The sequence below is a fragment of the Tachypleus tridentatus genome, chromosome 10, assembly GCF_004210375.1.
Source record: "Tachypleus tridentatus isolate NWPU-2018 chromosome 10, ASM421037v1, whole genome shotgun sequence".
In the NCBI taxonomy this organism is placed as follows: Eukaryota; Metazoa; Arthropoda; class Merostomata; order Xiphosura; family Limulidae; genus Tachypleus; species Tachypleus tridentatus.
Window position 1 is genome coordinate 137,986,857 of NC_134834.1, and position 26,363 is coordinate 138,013,219.

Genomic DNA, 26,363 nt, shown 5'->3' on the forward strand with positions numbered 1-26,363 from the left:
GTGTTTGTACGATTTACGGTAAATTCCTACTTTCCGTAAGGTAAGAGAAACCCAACAGCTAATGGTTGTTGATCAACTGCTTTCCCACAAGTATATTAATCAAAAATAAGCGACAATTAATGCAGATAGCCCTTTGTATAATTCTAATTCTAATACAAAGAAACAGCAAATATCTTTGAAACACTTAAGTTCTCGTTTTTCAGTGCAAGATTCTAAATTATTTTCCTACTTTTCACAATTTTATGCTCTTTGGCACTTTAATGATCATTCACTGATATTACATCAAGTGAAAGAAGAATGTTGATGATTCAAAACAGTGTTGTAAATAATATATTGATATGAATATGTGCTTCAGTGGATAAAACACAACTGTGTAGTTGGTGTACCACTACATCATAATAATATTTATGAAGTGAATAACCGTGTTATTGTCCTTATAACACAATATGTGGATATAACACAGATAACAGCAAGAGAGAGACAGAAACCTTGAATATTATGTCAACACTGGTAGACAAGTTTAAAAGCAAAAGTTTGCCTTTTTACTTGTTCGATAACGTATGGTAAGTAGTGTGAATATGGGTGATGGAGTGTGTGAATATACATTTACGAAACAATTCTTGTAGTTTTAATTTTATTTTTGAAAATATATTTTCCTTTATAAATGTACTTGCATATTTAAAAACGTGTATTTGCACAGAGTAAACCATATTTAATAAGTTTTATTTTACTCTGTAGCAACCTGTAATGTATGGCTATCCATTATTTATTATGGACAGATGTTTGTGCGGCTATTTATCGATGAAAATCTTGATCGAATGGTACCAATTTCACGCCAACCGAAAGATAAGATACAGGCGATTATTGATTCGTGTAGTCGACAGTTTCCGGAATTCTCTGACCGTGCACGAAAACGAATAAGAACATATCTGAAATCTTGCCGAAGAACCAAGCGTGCAAGAGATTATAACGGATTGGATTTCGTAAGTTTCATTAATTTGAACTTTATGCTCATACTGAGTAAAATGATTTTTACGTGTAAAACATATCTCTAATTTTAAACATAGAGTATCATAACATGAATATCAAAAACAATATTTAATAATAATTTAATTTTTTAAAATATTTTTTGCCATAATGAATTTTCACTAAATTTGTCAGATCATTTTGAAGAGGAAACCTAATTTTTTACGAAAATGAATCTACGGTGAATTTTCGTATACTTGAGAGCCAAGTATTTGTTATTTCCTTATGAATGGGTATTTTCCACTTAGACAAATTTATTACCAAATCGCTTAAAATAAATAGCTTTGGTTCTCGGTACATCGGAAGTTAGAAGAATAATTAAATTAGTTAATACTAAAGTTGAAACTTTATTTTTTTTCCCCGAACAATTCATTTTGGGTGATTAACTACATCGTTATAAGTCAAAATTTACGCATTAACTATTTTTGTGAATGTACTTGTATTAAACGCCATTGACAGTTGAAATATTTATTTAATAAAATAAAGAGAATGACGTATTAAAGTCATTGGATTATTAATATTTACATATTTGTAATTCAATTCTTAGTTTTCAAAATCAATATCTTATCTATGTTGCAAATAGTAGTGACTGATAGTAAATAACGTGTATGTACGCCATGTGATTTCACAAAACAACATATATTAATATCTTTCAGGCGAATTTTTGAAATTAGCCTAAAATGTCTACTATTAAGTTGACAAATGGTTAATTTTATTTTATTTTGCACAGAATTAGAGATCGGAACAATTCCCAATTTAAAAATAAGGTTTTGAAACAGTTACCAAAATATTACTTTATTCAAACAACGATAAACTAATAATTACTTTATTTACTTCTGTATATTAAATCAGTTACGAACTATAAGCTTTCAGCCAGAAAAGGGAAAAATAAACAACAAAAACGCATGCTTTTCATCGTATTTTAATGATGTCGAAGATTTGGATTTAACATTTTTCGATGTTTTTTCTTTTGGTACATCATAGGAACGATCTACACCCCATCTATCGTCTTCGCTGGCTGAACAAATTTTGTCAGTAGCGTGTGATAACGAGAGTCATAATGCCAAGCGAATGCGATTAGGCCTAAAGCCCATATCAGTCTCCCTGGTAAGTCAACGCAATTCGTATTCATGCTGCTGCAGACACTCGTGTAAATTTTACATTCCCAAAATAAATGCCATGTTTAATTCGAAAAAACAGATGACATTCAGATAACACTCGGGAAGTTTTATCCACACTATTAATTAATATACGCAAAGACTATAGAAAACAACTTAAGAGTACCAACTACATAAAATAAATTTTGACACGTGGTCATGACAGTTTTGTTTATATAGAAGTACGTAGTATGTATGTGCATAACACAGAACATTTAACAGGCAAAAGAAATGTGTAATATTGCAGTTATGACAAAGCAGAACTACTGTTCAGTTAATGACAATACGTTAATATGCGAATAATGCATCTAATAATTAGTCATGTAACCTGAAATACAAATGATTATTCATCCAACTAGTGTTGTCTTTATTCGGCTCACTTAAACTTATCTCCTTTTTTCCTTTAAAGTGAATCAAAGTGTACAGTGTTACAAACTGTTCTTAACCCATGGCTAGACACAAGCGAAGGGACGTGGGTGTTTTACTAACATTGAAAGACACAGAACAACATGATGCTGGCCAATCACAGCACATTTTTATACACAGGCCAAAGGTAGCTAAGAGTGTCGCCAGTATAATCTGAAACCTTCTTTAAGGTGATGGTAAAGCTGTTAGGATGCTTGAACAAGGTAGATCATCGTTCATAATAAAATCAAATAATCACTACCTGTTAATTTTTGCTTACTGCAATAATAGATAACTGCTTTGACACTGAATTAGATATTTGAGGCTGCAGCTGGCTGTTGTGTAATTCTACATTTGGTTAGAAACATCCTTCAGAACAGCTTATATGCCAGACACGTAATAAGTTATATTCCAATCACACCAAGAGGAATTCCTCAAATGAACCGACCAGAGATATCTGAAGAAATATTTGTACAGTCGTAATTCATCCTGCAATTATCTAACTAGCATATATTCAGTTGGATAAACTTGAAACCAGATCTAATCTTGTTTTCATGCAGGGATGTAGTGCATCTAATAGTAGGTTTGCAAACGAGGTCTGGGGTAGAAAAAAGCGCTGTTGGACATACTGTCCTCTAATTATAGATTCTTTATTTTTTGATCTTGTGCTGTCATATGCTTGTCCAATATTTACAAGATTTAAACCCACATTAATTATCATTACTTTACTGGGCAATATATGTATTCATATATTGACAATATCCTGGTCTCTACGCAAACCTTGCCTATATGGACAAGTGGCAAGAAAGAAGCCATTACGGAAAAAAGAATCATTTAAAATCTAGCAGGGAGTTTACAACAAAGCATGTAAACAATGTGGTAGACATAATGGCAGAAGGGTTTATAGTCATACGAGACAAAAATTTAGCTTTTTGGTCTAAATTCGAATATTATGTCTGACATATGCCTAATACAGCGCATCAGCCAGCCAACACAATCCCATCTGCCATGCATAGTAGCGACAGTGTAATGTCATTGGGGTGCTTTTCAATTGCAGATCCTGGAAGCTTGTCAGGAAGGGGGGAGGAAATGGATGGTGCAAATTGTAGGCGAATCCTAAAGGAAAGTCTGTTTGAATTAGCCAAGAATATAAAACTGGGTCGAAAATTTGCATTTTCAGTACAATTAATAAATTTCAGTACATTCCTAATAAAGCCACATTAGGAATGATTTCAAAAGAAGAATGTGAATGTCTTGGAGTGTTTTAGTCAAAGTTCTGACTAGAATCCAAGAAAGTTTATTGTGAGTGTAGAAGATTGCAGTCCATTAACGATCCCCTAATGAACGTATCAAAATTGGAGCAATTGTGCGAGGAAAAATGGGCAAAACTCGCACCGTTTCTTTGTGGAAAGTTGGTGAAGACCTATCCAATAAGAATTACAGTGCAGATTTTGCTGAAATTAAACCACCTTCAAACATAAGAGCGTTAAGTTTGGTCATTATAATTCGGAATAAAAACAAGTTCATTAAAAAGTTGTTTACATTGTTTGTATTTCATCAAAATGTAACATTATTGATAGGGGAAGAATACTTTTGCAAGCAAGGTACTGTACATTATAATAAAACGATTCTGAATATCAAAATCAGCCAATATAAAGTTCAGGTGGAATGGCATATATCAGCACAACATTTTGACGTTTAGGTTGTGGAATGCTACAGAAAATTTGTCACTTCAGAAAACGATATATGGTTCCCTTTTCCAATGCAAAATATTCATATACTCATTTCATAAACGTGTTCAAGGATTTAGATTTCAAAAATGAGGATATTCTTTCTACTTAATGGCATTGGATAAAAAAGGAATACAGATCAACTTGGGACAAAGAACCTCCCGATATCTATAACAAGTCATGGTAAGGAAAGTCTGGCATCTTTGAAACTAGTGAAAATTTATGAGCACATTGATTAATGGTCACGTGTCTCAGGCAACAGCACGTATCATAATCAACCATGTAAATGAGACACAAATAACACATACAGCTTGCTTACTTGACATGTACAGAAAAAGAACTTACAGAAATCTGTATGTATGGCACTTAGTCAAATAAAAATGACAGTACGTGGTGACACTTGGCGAAAAATAGTGTACCTTAATAACTGTGAGAAATCTCTACTGATCAATGGGTAGAAAAACATTTCAGAACAGGGATGTCGAGAAATCCACTTGTTGAGAAATTTATATGCAAAAACGGTCAGTTACCTCTTTAAAAAACGGTCAGTTACCTCTTTCTTTGTGAACCTGACGATGACCGAAGAAGGTCGAAACGTTGTTCGCTCTTCTATGTAAAATATTTTCTCAACCCAAACGAGCCGTTTTTGCATATAAATTTCAGAACAGGCATACTAGTTGGATCTTTGTAACAAGAAAAGCCGATTTTGTAATGAGACGAGTCAAATAAGGTATGATTTTACCTAGATAAGGCACCTAGTACCTCCTGTTCGACCATTTTACACCTTAATCAACTGAAGAATAAAACTAATATTCATGCTGTTTCAAATGAAGATGTAGCACCTATAGATGTCTTTTTAAACTAGTGATATACTAGACTAATTATGAAAAGTAAGCAGCAGTGGTGTGCTGTGCCAAGAATGACATGACTTTTTTTTAAGATGCATTTGTCAGGTAAAGCATGAAACGGACGTGGGGGCATTGATTATATAGGCATGATGATGCTCCAAAACAAAACCATTTTAAAATGACGTAACCAACTCTCCGTATGTATATATAAAAATATATATGTTTTGTTGTTTGCTGTTAAGCACAAAGCTGCACAAAGGACTCTCTATGCTCTGTCCACCACAGCTACTGAAACCTGGTTTTTAGCAGTATGAGTTCCTAGACATACCGCTGTGCTACTGGGGGGCAAATACATATATATAGCAAGAAAACAAAATGTATAAATTTTAATGTACTTCCTTTCTCTAGATGTGTATGGATAAGAGTAAAATTAAATATGTTAAAATAAGACATGAAGTATAAACTAAGTGCATCCGAATACCTATTATCTTGTGAGTTATTCTTTTAATAAATTTTATTATTGATTGTAACCTTACATTTCTCATCTGGAATATATGTTTTCGTAATATTTAAATGTATCTTAATATCATTGATTAATACTCTGTGTAAATATGCTTGTAAATGAGTAAACGTATGGTTTCAGATGTTTTGCAGATATGAAACATATTTCTGTCATGGTTAGTAGCTAATACAATATTTTAAATCTGATTATTAATTAATAACATATATATATAAGTAGATGCTAATTACTAATTAGTTCTTCCTACGTTTTGACAACTAATTTGCGCTGTCTTAAAGGTTTGGTTTGCTTGGAATTTCGCACAAAGCTACACGAGGGCTATCCGCGCTAGCCGTCCATAATTTAGCAGTGTGAGACCAGAGGGAAAACAATTAGTCATCACTACCCACCGCTAACTCTTGAATTACTCTTTTAACAATGAATAGTGTGATTGACAGCTACATTATAACGTCCCCACGGCTGAAAGAACGAGCATGTTTGGTGTGACGTGGATTCGAACGCCCTAACCACCTGGCCGTGCCGGGCGCCCGTCTTAAGGGAAGTCCTGAGAAGGACTACTTGCGTGTTGATAGTTCTATTCTGATAAGAGTTAGCACATATAATTACACACAAATGCTTTCAAGTAGTTTGCTATTATTATTCAACTGAATAAAGGACAACTATTATAAAATGAAGAATTGGAGCAAAAATAGAAATAGGAGTTTGCGATGTAATGTGGGGGGAGAGAGTTTCAGCAAGAAAAATCTGAAAACTACAGATTGTTTGTAAGTAAGTATCTCTTTCAGATTAAATTTTGACTTGTGATTATGATAAACCTACTGGGTAGGGTTCTGTAGATCCAATACCATAACTATTGTAAGGAAGGAAAATGAAAATGCCTAAAGAAAACCTACTTTCTTTACCCGAATATCGAATAATCTATCCTGGTAGTTCCTAAGTTGTGAGGCAGAAACGAGAAAAATGCATATATGATAAGTACACTCCGTGTTATTAATCACACAGGCGAAAAGGAGACAAATTGGCATGCCATATTTCAGTAGTTGCTGTTTGTGTTGGAAACAGTTTAGTTTGATAATTTTGAATGGCTGTTGTGAAGTAATACTTGTTTACAAGCTTCAGAATTTTGTTTTTGAGTTGAGGTAGTACATTTAGTAAGTAAACGTAACTAGGTATGGTGTGTTTGAGTAGGCAAAAATATGAACAAGTTGCTTTGTATTGAAAAGCTTGTAAGTTTGTAAATAATTTGCTAGACACATGTTACCTTAGGCTTACTCAGTTAAGTGTCTAACAGAGGTTTTATAGATAGTGATGATGGTGTCTGGTGTATACAAGACGTTGATTTACTAATAGATTTACTTTTTTTTTCAAATTGGTTGGCCTGATATAACAGTGCTTCCACGGGTTAAGAACTTAGAATTTTACAGAACCTAATTTTTAAGTCGTTTCGGATCTTTTATTTATTTGCTAACACTGTTATTAAAACCTGATTGGACAAAAAACATCTACTACTGGCCACAAAACAAATATCGACATTCTGTGAATAAGTGTATCGATCTTGTATTGATAAAGCTTGTATTAATACAGGAAAATAAGAAAATAGCTTGTAAGTGCGAAATGCGTATGTGTGATAGTCGTGGAAAATGCCCTCGATGTCGGTGTAGATGGATAGGGTAGATTTGACCCAGAGGTCAAAATGATATGAAAAGCAGGCGGGAACAGCCGCAGTGCAAATTAAAGGCACGAAGAAATAAAAAATTAAGGATTGATTACATTATTTCATTGAAAAGTGATGAAGATGTAATGTGTAACGATACTTTTAAAGATCCCTTGGATTCCGTGATACCGAAGAAATGACGCAAATATTCTAAGAATTCAAATGTGTGAATAAAGATGTTCTTGTATTACTCCAAAAGGGCGCAGGAACGATATTTATTTCTGTTCGGCAGTTTTTTGGTATCGAATCCACAGCGACATCGAACTTTTCAAATGAAGAAGTTCGATGGAAGACATCGTTTTTCAGTGCTCTTGACAAGAAACCTTAATTGTTTGCGTGCTGCATGACTGTATTAAGGATTCTATGCAGCATGTTACTCCCACGAGATCTAGATGGTCTTATGAACGCGATTGGAAACGACTTTTTTAAGAAAGCTGATAATACAAAACTATTCACATCTACAACTATATCTTCCAGACAATTGTATTCAGAGAAAAGTTATACTTGCATCGTTATGCTACTCGATAACATTCAAAGAAATGAAAAAGAAACTGAAGGTTGAAGAACATGCTTTTGAAACAGCTAGATGCTACTTTCGTCGATTGAAGTCTGGGTTTTAGCTAGAAGCTACAGTATAATCTGTCCAACATTACTGTAAACGGTAGAGTACCATTGATCAAGTGATGAGAATTATCCCACTAACACCAACATCAAGGCCTATGTATCTACTCTAAAAACAAAGAACTAGAACGAGAAGAAACAAAAGATTCTTGATCTTAGCCAAGAACCCGAGCAGGTAACTCCACACTATAACATTGCACGTATATATCTTCTGAGTTTGCTACTGTGTACTATGGGAATCAAAAACTTACGATAGCGTCATTTGTTATACGAATCTTTTCGTTAAACTTTGTGTGAAATTTTAGTTTAACCTGAAAACGCTGAAAGTAGAATTTTAACTCCTTCCGAAATGGGTTTATATGTATTAAGGCTTTTCCCACAGTACAAATCCTGGTTGCCTAACCCGTGGAAGCACTGTCAAACTACGATTAAATATAATGCCGAGAAACACAATAGTTTTAGTGAACTGAACTTAAAACTACCTCAAGTCTTAACCAGAAAGTTTCTCCCAACCTTAAATTGTGGAAATTAACCTCAGCCATCCAGGCCGGCATAATAGAAAGATGCAAACTTATACGGACATGTGACCGCCAAATTAATTAATAGAGAAAACAATAATATAAAAGTTTCAATTAACCAGCAACAAGACAGCAATTGAAGTAACGTCTGTCAATCTGTAGACAAGCATAAATTCGATTCCTTCACCCTTTGGGAAAAATTTAAATCTGTATGTAACACCTCTCAAGCACAGAACAATAGTTTCATTACATATGATAATGCTATAGCTAACACAGTTTTTTATTTGGGGTGACAAATAATAATTAGTGGAACACGAAAAGAATTTGTTTCAGTTTAGTATTTCGAGGCAAATTCATGTGGAGTATTGTCAATTTGTTGAATCACAACGCTCTGCTTATAATCTTTTTTGGCCATACAATTTGTCTAAATGAATCAACAAGACGGTCATAGTTTTTAATGTCAAAGTAGGTTTTCTTCAATCTAAGAGCTTGATTGAATGTAATATTGCGTTTGGTGTATGGAAAGTAACTAGGTTGAAAATGTAAGTATTATTGTCTGTCAGTTGGTTTTCGGTACAAATCAGTATGCAGAATACCATCAATTAATGTTAAATTTAGATTTAAAAATTTATTTAGGTAGTGGAGTAATCTAGAATGAATTTAGCAGAAGTGGAAAAGGAGTTTGCACGTTTATAGACGGACAGTAATAAATCTTCATCTCCACCTAATTAAAAAACTATCATCAATGTAACATCTCCAAAAATTTGGCTTGACAATACAACTTTCCAACAGTCTCGTCTTTAAATTTCCTTTTAAAATATTGGCATAGTTTGGTGTCATCTTGGTATCCATTGCTTTGCCTTTTGTCTGACTATAGAACCCATTTGTAAATTAAAATGCATTAAGTGTAAATTAGTTTAGCTAAGTGTGCAGTAGTTTCAGTGTTGGGTTTGTCTAGTTCAACAAGAAAATCCTAGAGCTTTGAGGCCTACATCGCGGGTTATATTTTTATAAAGAGAAGAAACATCCATAGTGCAGATTACTTCCTTCAAATAGTATTTTCTGTGATTGTTAATGTCAAAAATTATATTTAGAAAATGTGTCGTTAATGTATGATGTCATACGTGGAAGGATGGATACCTACGATGTGGCGGACAACGTAATCAGATAAATTTTCAGTAGGCATATCTCAATCGTAACTAATAGGGCAACCAGCTTAATGTGTCTTCAGTACATGTAAAAGTGACTTCGAATTAGGTACTTAAGTGAAAAGAACTGTAAAGTTTCACGACTTATGTGTTTCTTATTCTGTAAGCCATGTAGCATGTTTTCAATAACTAAGAAATTGCGGGGAGGGTTCCAAACATATATTATAATAGTGTTTAATGGATGGCATCCATGAAGTGGTACAAGAGGCCGTGGGTGTTTTAGTGGGAGGGGTGACATCATAGTTAGAGTGTGTTATTAGGGTTTATTGCTCTACAAAGTGGAACCAAAAAGCGTGATTTTAGGGGCTAGAGTGATATCATAATTCGATACTAGAAAGCCTGTAGTACAGACGAATGGTATTACGAATGTTCTATAGATATAATGGGCTACTAATGGTAATGTTTTGCGTAAACGGATGATCTTACTAAGGATTTAATTTATGGAGGAAGGTGTTCATATAAAGTGTATAATATGTGTTACGATACTTCCATAGAGTTGTATACAGATTTCAACAAGACCCAACACATATTTATAAATTTCATTTATATGTATTTGATTGTATAATGTAATAACGCAATTTGTTGATATAATCCTTCTGAAATTGTTGGGAGTCATATATGAAAAGGGGAGGCTCCTAGTTTAACTCTTAATGATAAGATTATGATAGATGAAACTATTCAAGGAGCTATTGAGATAGTTGTATATTTTACAATGAAGGATGGTGTTACTAAGGTTCTATAGACAGATGATATTACTTAACAAATTGTGTTACTAAGGTTAGTGCTGCTTGGGCAAATAGTGTTTCTATAAATATGTAACTCAATGCGATGATGAACTTATCATAGTGTTTTTTAACTTGTGACGACTACATCAATGTCTAGATTTGATTATATGTTCTAATGGGTCCGGCATGGCCAGATGGTTATGGCATTCGACTCGTAATTGAGTGTCGCGGGTTTGAATCTCTGTCACACCAAACTATACTCGTCATTTCAGCCGTGGGAGCAGTATAATCAATCCCATTATTCGTTGATAAAAGAGTTGCAGTGGGTGGTTATAAACACAACATAACCATAGAAAACACCCAAATAATAAATAAAGAAACAAACATAAACAAACGCAAAATTAAAGATTTACTCATACAACAACTCAAGCCCAAAATAAATGAAGGAACACCTTTATACCTATATTAATAAATATTATCAAACATATAAGCACGCCCTCTACATTCCTACACTCAGTTACACAACCCCCCTTCAAACATGTGGTCAGCTATCGGTCAGTTACCTTTTTCTTTTTTGTGAACCTGATGATGACCGAAGAAGGTCGAGACGTTGTTCGCTCCTCTACATAAAAATTTTCTCAACCCAAACCAGCCGTTTTTACAAATATATTTTTCTCTACAAGTGGGTTTTCTCGTCATCACTGTTAATGTAAATCACTTTTACGTATCAGCCCTCAAATAGTCTCCCATCATCTTTTCGTTATACACTCCTTGGTAGCGGCGTTCAAAGTCCAGTATATTCTCCTTGAATTTATCAAGATGAGCGTCAAGGAAACAGACTTTTAGGGACATCCTGCAGCCCATTTTGCAGTAGTTCTCCACCACAGCCTCAATCAGTTTCACATAATTTTGGCCTTCTGATTGCTCAAAAAGCCTCGAACCACTGCAACAAAGCTGTCCCAAGCTTTTTCCCTTCCAACTGAGCTTCTAGGGGGGATTCTGTGCACTCCAGGATCTTCTTTATTTGTGGTCCAACAAAGACACCAGCTTTGACCTTTGCCTCAGACAATGGCCCGGCATGGCCAGGTGGGTTAAGGCGTTTGACTCATAATATGAGGGTCGCGGGTTCGAATCCCGGTCGCACCAAACATGCTCGCCATTTCAGCCGTGGGGTCATTACAATGTGACGATCAATCCTACTATTCGTTGGTAAAAGAGTAGCCCAAGAGTTGGCGGTGGGTGATATGACTAGCTGCCTTCCCTCTAGTTTTACACTGCTAAATTAGGGACGGCTAGCACAGATAGCCCTCGAGTAGCTTTGTGCAAAATTAAAAAACAAACAAACAAAACCCTAAGACAGCTTAGGGAAGAAGTCTCGAAGGTACTTGAAGACTGCAAACTCCTTGTCAAGAGCTGTGACAAATTGTTTCATAAGACCCATTTATATGCAATGGTGGGAACAACGCCTTCTGGAGGTCTACTAGCGGCTCACACTTGACATTGTGCCTCCCCACAGAGAACTCGGTTCGTTGTGTGCCGGTGTTTCCTGTTGTAGTGCGCTGCAGTATCCCTGCTTTCCCAAAGGCAAAGATAACAGGGAACTTTGGTAAAGCCTCCTTGGATATCCATTAGGAATGACACCATTTTGAAGTCTCCAATAACCTTCCAGCCACACTCATCATACTTCAAGGCTACTAGCTAGGTCTTGACGCTGTTGTATTCCTCTTTGAGGTGCACCGAATGAGCCAGGAGAAGAGACAGATACTTATTCCCGTTATGGAGCAGCACAGCTCTAAGGCTTCTGCATGAGCTATCAATGAAGAGTGAAGAAGCTTGACAAATGTCCGTGACGCTTCCTGTGACTTGTGACTTGCACACTTTCATCTAACAAATCCCACTCCTTGAGCCTAGATATCAAAAGCTCGGCATTCGACTTTGTTAGACCAAGATCTCTGATCACGTCATTGAGGTATTTTTGGTTGGGGTAGTATGGGCTTCTCTCACCAGCTGTACCTCTGAAATTGTAATCTGGATCTTCAGCGTTCACCTCTTCTTCTGATTTGCTGCTCTCTTCTGAGGATGGCTGCTTTCTCTTTGGTGGAGTGGATACAGGGAGCACAGGGCAGTGTAGCACTGGGGTGATGGATAATGGTAGGTCTGGATACACGAGAGCAGATGCATTCTTGCCAGCTTGAGTGGTCAGTGGGTTCACGCCAAATTCTTGGAATAGCGAATTGCATGGCTCTCCTTCCCCTCTGTACCATCCTTCAAAAGAACAAAATAAAATTGTTACTATGAAGAATAAGTTTAAATTTACACAAATAATGTGTAAGAGGTTCATGCAAAATATTTTATGTTATATTTTTTCTATACTACTGGAAATTTAAAAAAATAAATTAAAAGATATTTGAATTTTAAAAGGTCTTACCTTCTAGAGGTTTTTGCAGTGCTCGCAGGAAAATGAGATGCCCAGGGTTTGTCTTTATCCCTAACAGGCATGCCGATATATACCCTGTAGGCTTCACATTTTAGCAGATGATGTCACAGAATACTTTTTCGCTCTCGTCTTGATGAATTGGCCACATACATAACAGAATGCGTCTGGAGAATGCTTGCAGCTTCTTGATGCAATCTCTGATAAAATCAGATAGGTCTATGTGTTCACTTTGGCAGCTAGAACTAAACTGAAGGGGTGAGTGGTGAGCCCTGGTATCTATATTACTATGGAAAGTTCTAGAAAACTCTAAAAGGTTCTTGAAAATTCTTGTAAGTTCTACAACAATCTAAAAAATTCTAGTAAGTTCGAGAAAAATTATGTCAGCTACTCAGCACTGAATACGCCTAGAATGTTATGGAAAATGTGTAAATTTGAAAATTTATTTATCCAGGTCACAAAAGCAAAATTTGAAGAGAAAAATAGATCTTTTCTATTTACTTTAGGCATAAGCAATTGGAAAATATTACTTTCTACCCAGGAACAAGAAAAAGTAAACATTGTATTACATGATGTTATGTTACAGCTGCAAAATACAAATTATCATCGTTTAGGCACTGGACAGTAGGAATAACTACTATTATTTTGTACATTTAAGCCAGAGTTAAGGACATTTTATTACTTCATTCTTATTTACAGTAGAAAATCTGTATAAGTGTGGTTCTTTGTTTTGAAGTTGTTTGCTTTAGTTGTTTTATTGTGAAATAATTCCCAAAAGTCTTGATTTGCATGCAACTTCTTTTAGGTGAGATATTACTTCGAAGCTATCTATGTTTTTTGAGGTAAGGGATAAATTGAGGCCTTTACTGAAAATTTATGTTAAGTTTCAATTAATATTTTAGAGAAAAGATTTATGACATTGGAAACATTTCTGGTTTAGGTCAACACTGCAATACCAAGCAATGCCAGAACTATAAGTTCATGTAGTAGATTGACAAATGTTATGATAAAGATAAAGACAATTTAAAATCACTAAACCTATAACCTACTCTACAATAAGTGCTATTTAATTAATTCAGTGCTGAAAATGTAACTTCTAGTACATATTTAAAGCCCGAACAAATATACGGGAATAATTAAATAACCACAAACCCTCAGTTAAAATGAACAAAAAAATCCTAGTTCCAAAATACTTTAATATGCTTGACCATTTTCTTGAAGATTAGAAACTGACAAATATATAGACAATTTTTACATCAAACAGGAACAGAGAAATAAATGAAACTTACTGGATAACACTGTTAGCTACTCTAATGCTGAATGGCATCAGCCTCCATCCTGGGATTGTTGACCTTTATGTGCCTGTACAAAACTTCCAAAAACAGCTTTATAATTTCTTGTTATTAGTTGTAGTATTATCCACATTTTCATTCGTGTTTCTGTTTTTCTATATTGGTATTATTTCTTATATGGGGCATTACATTATCGTTGTCTCTAATTCTCATCCAGTTTTTTTCTACTTTATGAAACCTGTTTCAACATCCTTCTAACTATTATTACTCTCACGTTTTTCATGCATAATTCTTTGTAGATACTAAATCTAACACCAACGTTTCCAGTTATAATTGACTAGTCAGTAAGGTCAACATATCTGAAATGTCAGGTTTACATCAAATCGACAACTGTACCTGTATATTGCATTGCACTCACTAATCATCACCCTTTGTTCTTCTGAAGAAAACTATTCGAAAGCGCTTATATATTTTGTTTTTGAAATTAGTGTGTCGTCAGTGTCTGGAATCTGATTCTGAACCTTTTTGAGGAGAGTCTGATGCATTAGTCACTTCAGTGTAGTCTACTCAATTATAACTTAAATTAACTATTTACTTGTTTTCAAGAAGAGTGTCCATTTTTACCGACTTCTATGTCAGGTTGGTTGAAAGTATTGTCAATAATGGAGTGGAGAAGGGCGTAAAGGGGTTACGTGAGAGTAACTTTTTCTGTTGTCTTTCTTTATTCATTGTTACAAGTATAGTTTAGTTTATTATTCAGTGTTTCGTGGTACTTCAGAATAAGCTTAATTTTAAAAGTAAATTAAATTTGCATTTTGGTGCCATAACGAGAAATTTGTCTACATGAATATAAGTTGTTTTTATCTCCTTATGAGTCTTTCTATGTTTTTTTTTCTAGTTTTTTCATATTTTTTTGAAATTTCTTTGAGAAATTATAGTTGTTAGAGGGAGATGCTGCTGGATTTTAGCCAAGGTTGGACAATCTTAGATTGTTGTTGAGAGGCCCTCTCTTAGATCTAGAGTAGTCTTTAACAATCTCCCAAGCCCTTCAGAATATCACAATGTGGTCTCTGACCGAAAGGACTGCAATTCAAGCTATCCGGATTTTTTAAAATGTTATTTCAATAAAAATTAAGCAAAGTGGAGAAGATTTCAGTAGCAAATGACTGAATAATGAAGCCATATGGACATAAAATACCTAATAAATTGAGTCATCTACTATCAGGCCCGGCATGGCCAGATGATTAAGGCACTTGACTCGTAATATGAAGGTATCGAGTTCGAATCCTTGTTACACCAAATATGATCACCCTTTTAGCCGTGGGGGCATTATAATGTAATGGTAATGGTCAATCCCACTATTCGTTGGTAAAAGAGTAGCCCATGAGAGGGCGGTTGGTGGTGATGACTAGCTGCCTTTCCTCTAGTCTTACACTGTTAAATTAGGAACGACTAGCGCAGATAGCTCTCGAGTAGCTTTGCGCGAAATTCGAATCAAACCAAACCAGTTACTATCTTACTGTATTAAATATAATTTCTGACTCAACTAGGAGCTTACTCTGGTGAAGGTAGTTGAGTAAATAGGAGTTAGCCAAAAAACCACGTTTAAGCAAATTTGAAAAATGACATGCTTGCTGTAAATCTTTTCATTCCACCCATCTTGATTACAAGTTCAGCATTCAGCCAAACAGCAGGGTCATTATTTGTTAAAATATTGAGTCAATGCCTTTGTTAGTATTGGCTCCAGAACCATATACTAGAAAATAAATCAAAACATTACGGCTGTCCTCATTATCTTAGAGAGTAGATGAGAGGGTGAAGCAAACGAACTTGCTATTCCTAGCAGATTTACTGAAAACAAATTGAACCATTTTCTTGAGTAGTTCTGGAATGTAACTGAATGCAGAAACAGGCAACACAGCATTTGACGCATAACCCAAAATATCCACCACTCCACACTTTGAGCACTTGAACAGCTACCATCTCTGTTGCCGGGATATATGAACAACAAAACTATTTTGATGCATTTTCTAGCAAAGAATAATTATTACAGAATATGTTTAATAATTGAGAGTGTGAAATAGCCCACAATAATTTCCTGCATCTACATGATGTCTATGATGTCTGCAGGGAATGGCCTATCTTAAAGCTGAGCAGTAACTGTAAATATTCATATAGGAGTTTTTCAAAGGTCTTCTAAGAAAAGTTCAGACACCACATTGGCGTCAAGGGCTTTGAAGTGCTGAAATAAGCTGTATCATTCTCAGACTGTTGTGAGTTAAAAATTTTAAGAGATAGAGAACAAGAAAATGTTATGCCGCAAAAGTTTTTAGGCACTTAGTACAGCCAAAATGTTTTCATTTGCCTGACATGGTTGTCCTAAACATGTCGTTTAAAATGATCAGATGCTGCAAACAGAAAATCGTCTAAACCAGTAAAGAAATAGAGAAAATAGTGGTCTGTTGATTGTTTGTTTGTTTTTGGTTTTCGCGTAAAGCTACACGATGGCTATCTGATATGAATATAATATCAAAGAAATAGTTGAAAACTGATACTTAATTTGTTGTTTTATGTTTTTATCGTAAATAGTTATTTTAATTTGGAAAAATATTTCCCAATACATACACTGCTGGCCAAAATCTTAAGGCCAATGAACATAAAGAAAAATTATACATTTTGCGTTATTGGACTCAACCATTTATTTGAGTAGAGTTTCGAAAGATGAAAAGAAGGAAAGGGAAAATAAAAATAAAAACCTTTTTCAGCATTTAACAGGGAAAATGTGAACACTATGAAATTAGCCTAAATACTAGTTGGTCAAAAGATTAAGACCACACTGAAAAGAAGCGTTAATCGGTAAACGCGTAACGAAATTTAGTCATTTGTGTTCAAGCATTAGCGTTGTCAACATCTTTCACTGACATCTCCTGTGTTACATGGGGTAAAAACATGGCAAAGGCTGAAAAGTTAACAGAGTTTGAACGTGGAAGAATTGTCGAGCTGCAAAAGCAAGGACTCTCTCAACGTGCCATCGCTGGTGAGATTGGGCGTAGTAAGACTGCTGTTGCAAATTTCTTAAAAGACCCTGAGAGATACGGACCGAGAATTTCAAGTGGTCGGCCCAAGAAAATTTCGCCGGCGTTGAGCAGGAGGATTCGACGGGTTGTCCAGCAAGACACCAGCCGATCGACGAACCAGAGTAAGGCCCTTACGGACAAAAAATACAGCTCAAGAACAATAAGACGACATCTACGAGTGAGAGGCTTTAGAAACCGTAAACGTCTTCAAAGGTCATGCCTCCTTCCACACCACGAAACAGCTCAGTTAAACTTTGCTGAGAAGCACCAGACATGGGACGTAGAAAAGTGGACGAAGTTTTTGTTCTCTGACGATAAAAAATTTAACCTGGTTGGTCCAGATGGCTCCCAACGTTACTGGCATGATAACGATATCCCACCGGAGACATTTTCCACACGACACAGTGGAGGAGGCTCCATCATGATCTGGGGTGCTTTCTCCTTCCATGGAACACTAGAGCTTCAGCTTATATAGGGGCGTCAAACAGCAGTTGGCTACATTGGCATGTTGGAGAGAACGTCTTCATTGACTGAAGGCCCTCGTTTGTGTGGAAATGACTGGATCTTTCAGCAAGAAAACGCTGCAATCCACAATGCCCGCAGGACAAAGGACTTTTTCATGGTGAATAACGTGATTCTTTTGGACCATCCAGCGTGTTCGTCCGAACTGAACCCCATTGAAAATGTTTGGGGGTGAATGGCAAGGGAAGTCTGTAGAAATGGACGTCAATTCCAAACAGTGCATGATCTTCGTGAAACCACCTTCACCACTTGGAATAACATTCCAGCCAGTCTTTTGCAAACGCTTATATCGACCATGCCAAAGCAAATGTTTGAAATTATTCGCAATGACGGCTGTGCAACTCACTACTGAGACCTCTTGCTGGGCATTTCCTACCATGTTTAGGACTTCTTTTTGGTATGATCTTAAACTTCTGACTAGCTAGTGTTTAGGCTAATTTCATAATGTTTACATTTTCCCTATTAAATGCTAAAAAGTTTTTTATTTTTATTTTCATCTTTCCAAGCTCAACTCAAATAAGTTGTTGAATCTAACAACGCAAAATGCATATTTTTTCTTTAAGTTTATTGGCCTTAAGATTTTGGCCAGCAATTTATTTGGATATTAATTATTTGGTTTGATATAAGGTTTTTTATTTGTTTGTGGAGGCCCAGCATGGCCAAGCGCGTTAAGGTGTGCGACTCGTAATCCGAGGGTCGCGGTTTCGCATCCCCGTCGCGCCGAACATGCTCGCCCTTTCAGCCGTGGGTGCGTTCTATTGTTACGGTCAATCCCATTATTCGTTGGTAAAAAAGTAGCTCAAGAGTTGGTGGGTGGTGATGACTAGCTGCCTTATCTCTAGTCTTACACTGCAAAATTAGGGACGGCTAGCACAGATAGCCCTGGAGTAGCTTTGTGCGAAATTCAAAAACAAACAAACATTTGTTTGTGGTTCTGGTTCACAGACAGAAATCGATAGATCTCGAGTCTTGCCTTATTTTACTAGTATGGCTTCATATTATGGAGTTGAGGGCGAAATATCTCGGGATGTTGGTGAGTCAGTAAGCAGGAACTCCTTTGTATAAGAGTACATTCATACAGAAATTTTCGACTATCCTATATGTCATACCATATACATCGCTATTTGTGCTTTGACATTACGGGTATATAAACTTGGTTTCTAATCATAAGTCTGTAGACATGTCACTGTGCCACTAGTGGGCTTTAATATTAGTTTTTGGTGTTAGAATCATTGTTTGTAATGATACATCCGGGTGTTACTTTTAGGCACCGCGTTGGTACAGCGGTTTGTCTCCGGATTTACAACGCTATATTTAGGGGTTCGATTCCCCTCTGTAGATAGCGATAGCGATGTGGTTTTGCTATAAGAAAATAGACACTTGTTACTTTTCAACACTGGCTCTTATTAGATGTTAAGTTTAATTCTTAATATTATTTTTAAGCATTTAGTTTAACCATCGGTGGCTCATCAAAAATTCTGGTTTCGATACCTACGATGGGCAGAGTACAGATAACCCATTGTGAACATGATTACTGACAAACAAACAGATATATCTATTCTTTGTGCCGATTATCTTTGAGGAAACCACAACATTAACATGAAAAGGAAATTAACCAAAACCAAACATATCAGAAGTGAATTAGCTTGAAAGGTCATACAATGCCCGAATATGTGTATATTCGCAACAGGTGACATTCATCAAAGAATTTGATATCAAAGAAATATTTGAATACTGATACTTAATTTGTCGTTTTATATCTTTTGTGTAAATAGTTATTTTAGTTTGGAAAAATATTTTCAAATGCATATTTGGATGTTAATTATTTGGTTTGATATAAGGTTTTTATTTGTTTGTGGTTCTGGTTCATAGACAGAAATCAAGAGATCTCGAGTCTTGCCTCATCCTACTAGCATGGCTTCATATTATGGAGTTGAGGGCGAAATGTCTCGGGGCGTTGGTGGGTCAGCAAGCAGGAATTCCATTGTACATCCTGTAGAATCATCATCCCAGCTTCATACTCAGCTTACTAAGCCTATTCAGCATTCTCAAAATCGAAACGCAGCAGTCTTAAAGACAACACAATCTTCTACTGCGTCAACTCGAATAAAAATCATAAACGATGGCACATGTGGAATACAGCAGTCTAGTAACTCTTTGTTGCCAAATGGCGTTACCTATCGGGAAATGTCGCAAGTTCACATTCCTGCGTCAGACACATCGTCACATTTTAATAATAATCATCAAGTGACAACTGCGTGTGGTGTTCTAACAAATGGTAAGCCTCTGATTTATTTCTAATTGTTGTATATAAAGTAAAGCTGATAAACGAATATGGATTTCACTATTAAACAATTTATTTGTTTTATACTTTTACAAAAAAAAAAGAACTACAAAATCCTTTATTATTATTTACATATTATACAAAAATTTATCCAACATACATGTTGTTTTGAACAACGCTACACAATGGGCTATCTGTGCTCTGCCCATCGCGGGTATCAAAACCCGGTTGTTAGCCTTGTAAGTCCACACACATACCGCTGAGCCACTGGGCTACCCGACATACGTTTTTTTTTGTTGCTGTTTTTTGTACTAAACATACACATTTTGTTAGAGGCGAAGAAATAAGTCAGGTTTTCACCAAACAAGTCTAACTTTATCTTTATTAATTAACTATTTTTGTAAAATTATTTCACCAAGAAATATCAACAGAGAAAGCATCAGATTCAAAAATAATACTAAACCAGTAACATCCTAATTTCAAGCTATAAATTTTGTTAATAAAAGAAAATATTCAATTAATTTTTTTTGTATGGCTCAAACTGAAACATTTTGTTGGTTTTTGAATTTCGCACAAAGCTATACGAGGACTATCTGTGCTAGCCGTTCCTAATTTTGCAGTGTAAGACTAATGGGAAGGCAGCTAGTCTTCATCACCCACTGCTAACTCTTGGGCTACTTCTTTTACCAGTGAATAGCGGAATTGACCATCACATTACAACGACCCCACGGCTGAAAGGGCGAACATTTTAATGGGACAGGGATTCGAATCCACGATTCTCAGATTATGAGTCGAGTACCTTTAACCACGTGGCCATGCCGGGCCAACTGCAATATTAAGAACATAGCTATTATCAATGATTTGAATATTAATGTCACTTTAAAATAAAATTAGGAAGGTTTTAATTTCATTTCCTAAACAATAAAAACAAAAAGAGATAATTAAATTTTTAATTTTGTCGTATTTTCTACTTAGATTGTGCATAAATACGCTGTTTATATAAGGGGTGAAAAAGTTCGTCAAGAATTTCATGTTAAATGTTGTTTAACTTGAATGTACAGGTTAAAATCACATCAATAAAACTGTTATTGAACAAAATTCTAAATAAGAGCACTGAATTAATTTTTAATGTATAATGCTTTGTAGTTTACGTTGATCAAATGATTGAGCAACCTATATAGAACATCACGATGTAGTTCTCTGTAACCTAATATTGTTTTATTACAGGTCCAACTGATCTGACCATGAACAAACCTACCTTACCACGTTATTCTCTGAACTCAAGCGAAGCCAACGCTGTTAAACAGCTGATTGCTGGCTACCGTGAGTCGGCTGCATTCTTACTACGATCAGCTGATGAACTGGAACAGTTATTAATACAACAAGATTAACGAGGAGAACGAATTTACGATAAATAAAATGCCTTTTTTTAATATTTCACTCTTAACGCAGAACAGAAAGAGAGCCACTTAAAGTTCTGTGTACTAACTAGCTAAGGTGAATTCATTGAGACAAACTGATTTTTAACATCTTTTGGAACTTTCAGTAAAAAGGTGAAGAAAACGTGCTGTCATTAATTATAAAATTGAAGTTACTGAAGTGCCAACATTTTTTTCCTCAGGTCGGCTTTGATGCGTTGTGGTTGATAGATGTAATCCATTTTTAATGAAGTTCCTTAGTATTTAGCAACCAACATTTGTTTAAAAGCTACTGTTCAACACAATCAGAGAAATATTTAATATCTATTTAGACATTTTATTTATTTACCTTTTGTCTTTGAAAATATTATGTGTGACGTAGAGGCCTAATGCAGTTTCTAAAGCAGTTTGAGTCAACAAACTAAAGTGAATTAAAATGAACTCAACCCCCCATAAATATTATATATGCATTACTATTATAATTATAAGAGGCCTAATTGTATTTCTTTTGTTCGTAACCGAAGTTGTGCCAATGATGTTTGATATGCTAATCTCCAGGCTACATACAACAAAGGTTACGATAATAAAAGAGAGCGCATTAGGCCTCTACATGAGAAGCGATATTTCTTAATTTTATCGTAAGTGAAAAAGAAATGAAATCTGTAACATAAGTATCGAATCAGTTTAAAAAAAAACATTGTTTCAAACTTTAGCTAACTTTAAACATCTATAAAATGTTAAAAGTTTACATTGGTAAAGTGAAAACAGATAAAAAGCGATTTTCTCAAAATAATGTTCGGGTGTTAACTGCGGAAAATTATTATTGAATGTTACTTTTTCACTTGTAAAAGTAATGTTACTTCTGATGTGAACATTATAGTCTGATTTTAATCACCCCAAAAAATCCAAATGTACTTTTTCAGTATAAGTAGATTGAAAAATAAATAGCTGTTATAACTCCATTTCGAGGCCTGGCATGGCCTAGCGCGTTAAGGCGTGCGCTTCGTAATGTGAGGGTCGCGGGTTCGCGCCCGAGTCGCGCCAAACATGCTCGCCCTCCCAGCCGTGGGGGCGTTATAATGTGACGGTCAATCCCACTTTTCGTTGGTAAAAGAGTAGCCCAAGAGTTGGCGGTGGGTGGTGATGACTAGCTGCCTTCCCTCTAGTCTTACACTGCTAAATTAGGGACGGCTAGCACAGATAGCCCTCGAGTAGCTTTGTGCGAAATTCCAAAACAAACAAACAAACAAATAACTTCATTTCAAGTATATTAGGTTGTCTAGTAAATGTCGGAATTCGCACGAAGACATTTAAAAGCTGAATATTGAGTAACTTATCATTGGTTGGTTGGTTTAATCCAACGTTTGTCGCTATTCAGGTGTCTTAATTGTTTACTATTTCAACTCTACTCAGAGTAAGTTTCATAACCCCCAAGGCAGCATAGACAAGAAGGACTTTCGTCTGATTTTCCTCTGCGTCTTCAAACTTAGACAAAAAAGCTATCGAAACTGCACGGAACTTCAACCAAGTATTCGGCCATGGATCTGTTACTGTACGTACAGTTTAGCGTGGTTTGAAAGGTTTCGACATGGAGATGAAAATCTTAAGACCACGAAGGTCGTGGAAGCCATCTTTAGATGAAAACACATTAAGGGAAAGTAGTTGAGACATACCCTCGCACAACAGTACGTGAGCTTGCAGAAAAACTAGGTACAAGCAAATCAAGCATTGCCACCCAACCTGAGTGCGATTGGGAAGACGGAAAAGTTGGATATGTGGGTTCCGAATGAGCTGACTGAAGATCAACAAAATCAGCGTTATGAGACCTGTCAAGGATGACGCTCCAAAAATTAAATGAATTGAGAATCGAGGTTCTGCCTCATCCACCTTATTTCTCAGACCTTTTCCATAGAGGTTTTCATTTTTTCAAGCACTTTGACAACTTTTTGAACAATAAACACTTTCAAAACAAGGTAGCCACAAAAGAAGCTTTCAGAGAGTTCATTGACCACAGAAACTCTAATTTCTACAGCAGGGACATAAACAGCATCATTACACGTTGGCAAAAGTGTGTTGAAGCAAATGGTGCTTACTTTGATTAAAGCATGTTTTACAACACTGGTTTATACTTTTCCAAACTTCACAGTTCAAAAACGACATTTATTTCTGGACAACCTAATATATTAAGGCCATTTTTATGTTTTAATTACTATAAAATGATTTTTTTGTTACCGGTTAGCTCAGGGGTTGAATTACTAAGGTTCATACGCTTTGTTTGTAAAGTAATAGCCATAAGCAATAGCAAGCACGATATAATTACTGAATATATATTGTGTGGTGTTTAAATTTAATGTAAGTCATGATATAAGGTTTAAATTTTTAAAAATATACAAAAAACTTTTAAAAGATACAGAAACAACTTTATATAACTCCATAAAGTTAGTCTAACTATAAATAGTTACTTGCTAAGCGAAAAGGTTGAACCAATCTAATTCCTGAGTTTAGTTTGTTTGTTTGTTTTTGAATTTTGCATAAATACTCGAGAGCTATCTGTGCTAGCCGTCCCTAATTTAGCAGTGTAAGACTAAAGGGAAGACAGCTAATTATCACCACCCACCGCTCGCTCTTGGGCTACTCTTTTACCAACGAATACTGAGATTGACCGCACATTATAACGCCCCCACAGCTAAGAGGGCGAGCATGTTTGGCGCGACGGAGATGCGAACCCGCGACCTTCAAATTACGAGTCGCACGCCTTAACACGCTAGGCCATGCCGGGCAGTTATGTCAAACTGTTAATCCAGAATTAGACACAATAACTGAAATCTTCAAATGTATAAATTATTGACATTTTCAATCTTTAAGTAAATACAACAATTGAAATAAAACTTGAGTGCGCTTTTAAGACTATGGTCCAAATATTTAAATAAAATATAATTATTCTTTTTAAGCTATAACGAAATGACTCAAGAAAAAAATAGTTATGCTCTCTAGGTTATGCGAAACATCAACTCAAGTGAAACATATGTATGCTTTCTAGACCATGATTCTCACAGAAAAATAATAAGATATGATTTTGAGTGAATTAAATAATCTATATATAACTTTAGCTGTCGCATACTTTAAAACTATTAATGCTCTCACTTCAAAGTGAAATCATGTACGTAAGTTTAAACTGTACAAAACATTAGACAGCACCCCTACAATTCCGAACCCATTTACTCTCTCGTCCCTAAGACACGTGCCTGGCAACTGTTAGTTGCAAACTCTCTTTATTAACCTGAAGATAGCCCAAGAAGGTCGAAACGTTGTTCTGTACTTCATTTTAATTAAACTTTTAATAGTCATACCAGCCGTCTTGATAAAAATTAGTCAACACCCTCTGTTTCCCGTTGGGTCAGATGTAAGTTTACAGGCTTACAACTCTATAAATTTGGGGTTGGACAGAGTTCAGATAGCCCTTTATATATCTAGTATATTCACTTTCTGATATTTAAAGACAAGAACTATAGTGTACAACCCTGTAATTTTCCCTGATCTTTGGTTTAATATTTGTATTGTGAAAGTTCCGTTTCAAATCATTGCTAGATAAAAACTCATAAGCAAACGAACTACGTTTTACGCTCTAATTCTTAACTCACTATCAGGAAATACATTTTGTATAGCATAGGGGCTAAATAACTTTAATGGGAATCAAATATTGTAAATGTCTTGTTTACAAATATATTCACTCCATGCTAAGTCAGGGGTCAAATTCCGCCGGTACTCCTCAGCACTGAGTATATCAGAACTTACTTTTTAAAGCAGTACTAGTACCGAGACTTATTTAAGCTGCTTTGCCATTTATAATGTTCACACGTAGGTTTTTTTTTTTCAAAAACTGGTACAATTCACTCATCTGAGTACCTATAACGTTTTTTTCTTTTTAGAATTTCATTCCTGCCCTAAGTTGAATATTAATGTTGACTTTATTAACGAAAGTGAACAAAATACGCAATATGTTAGCACAATTTAAAACAAAATTATTTATCATTTATAATTATATCGTTTATTTTTTGTTTCATGTATTTTTGAGTATACAAAATATAAAAGATACGTTAGAAACTTTTTTTATATAAATCAGCACAAAAATTATTGTCGTGTAATTCTAAGATGTTGTCTACTTCTTCGTTGGCAAAATTGTTTTGGGATTATACATACCGAGATATTTTGATGGTTTTACTTTTTTTGCTTGCTTTCGTGAAAAGTTATTTAGTTCATTCAAGAATGGCTACCATATTGGTGAACAATTCCAATATTTATTTTTCCTAATAAAATGTCATTATGATAATTAAGTGATAAATATGCTGAAGGTTTTGTATATGTTTTAACGTTTTGTAGTGTTCTGTGACTTTTCAAAGACTGAGTTACACTGCAATACATGTATATATTATTTAAAAAAAAACTGATATTGTACTTGAAGGTTTCAGGTTTACATGTATATTGGATTAATTGTATAAGCAAAATTCTTGCAATTTTGCTAAACAGCGTGTTCTAAGTGAAATAATAGAAACTGAAATAAATTTATAGCTCATTTATATTTTCTGAATGTAAAAAATTATTTGGTGTAATCCATCTGTTTTTAGTATTATCAAAGATTTGTGATTCTCCAATGATATTTATATGTATGGTATTGGTGTGCTCTTACGTAAGCCCGCATTTTACATCAAACAACGGGGGAATTGCAGCTTTAATTATATTACAGATAAACAACGGAATAAAGCCACAACCACTACTATGTTACAGACAAAATATATTCTAAACAAACAAAGGGGTAAGTGCAGCTTAATTATGTAACTGAGAAGCTGTTCTAACGAAAACAACA

General features: G+C 35.2%; 1 protein-coding gene across 1 annotated transcript in view; it reads left to right on the forward strand.

The window, feature by feature from the left end:
• Positions 1-24,027, forward strand: part of LOC143230435 (nucleolar protein 4-like) — a 75,621-nt gene extending 51,594 nt beyond the window's left edge. Inside the window, exons 7-10 of the mRNA XM_076463979.1 lie at positions 780-983; positions 2,011-2,133; positions 19,670-20,075; positions 21,309-24,027. Of these exons, the coding sequence (XP_076320094.1) occupies positions 780-983; positions 2,011-2,133; positions 19,670-20,075; positions 21,309-21,472 (897 nt within the window). The 3' untranslated portion in view covers positions 21,473-24,027. The remainder of the gene's footprint in view (positions 1-779; positions 984-2,010; positions 2,134-19,669; positions 20,076-21,308) is intronic.
• Positions 24,028-26,363: the final 2,336 nt, after the last annotated feature.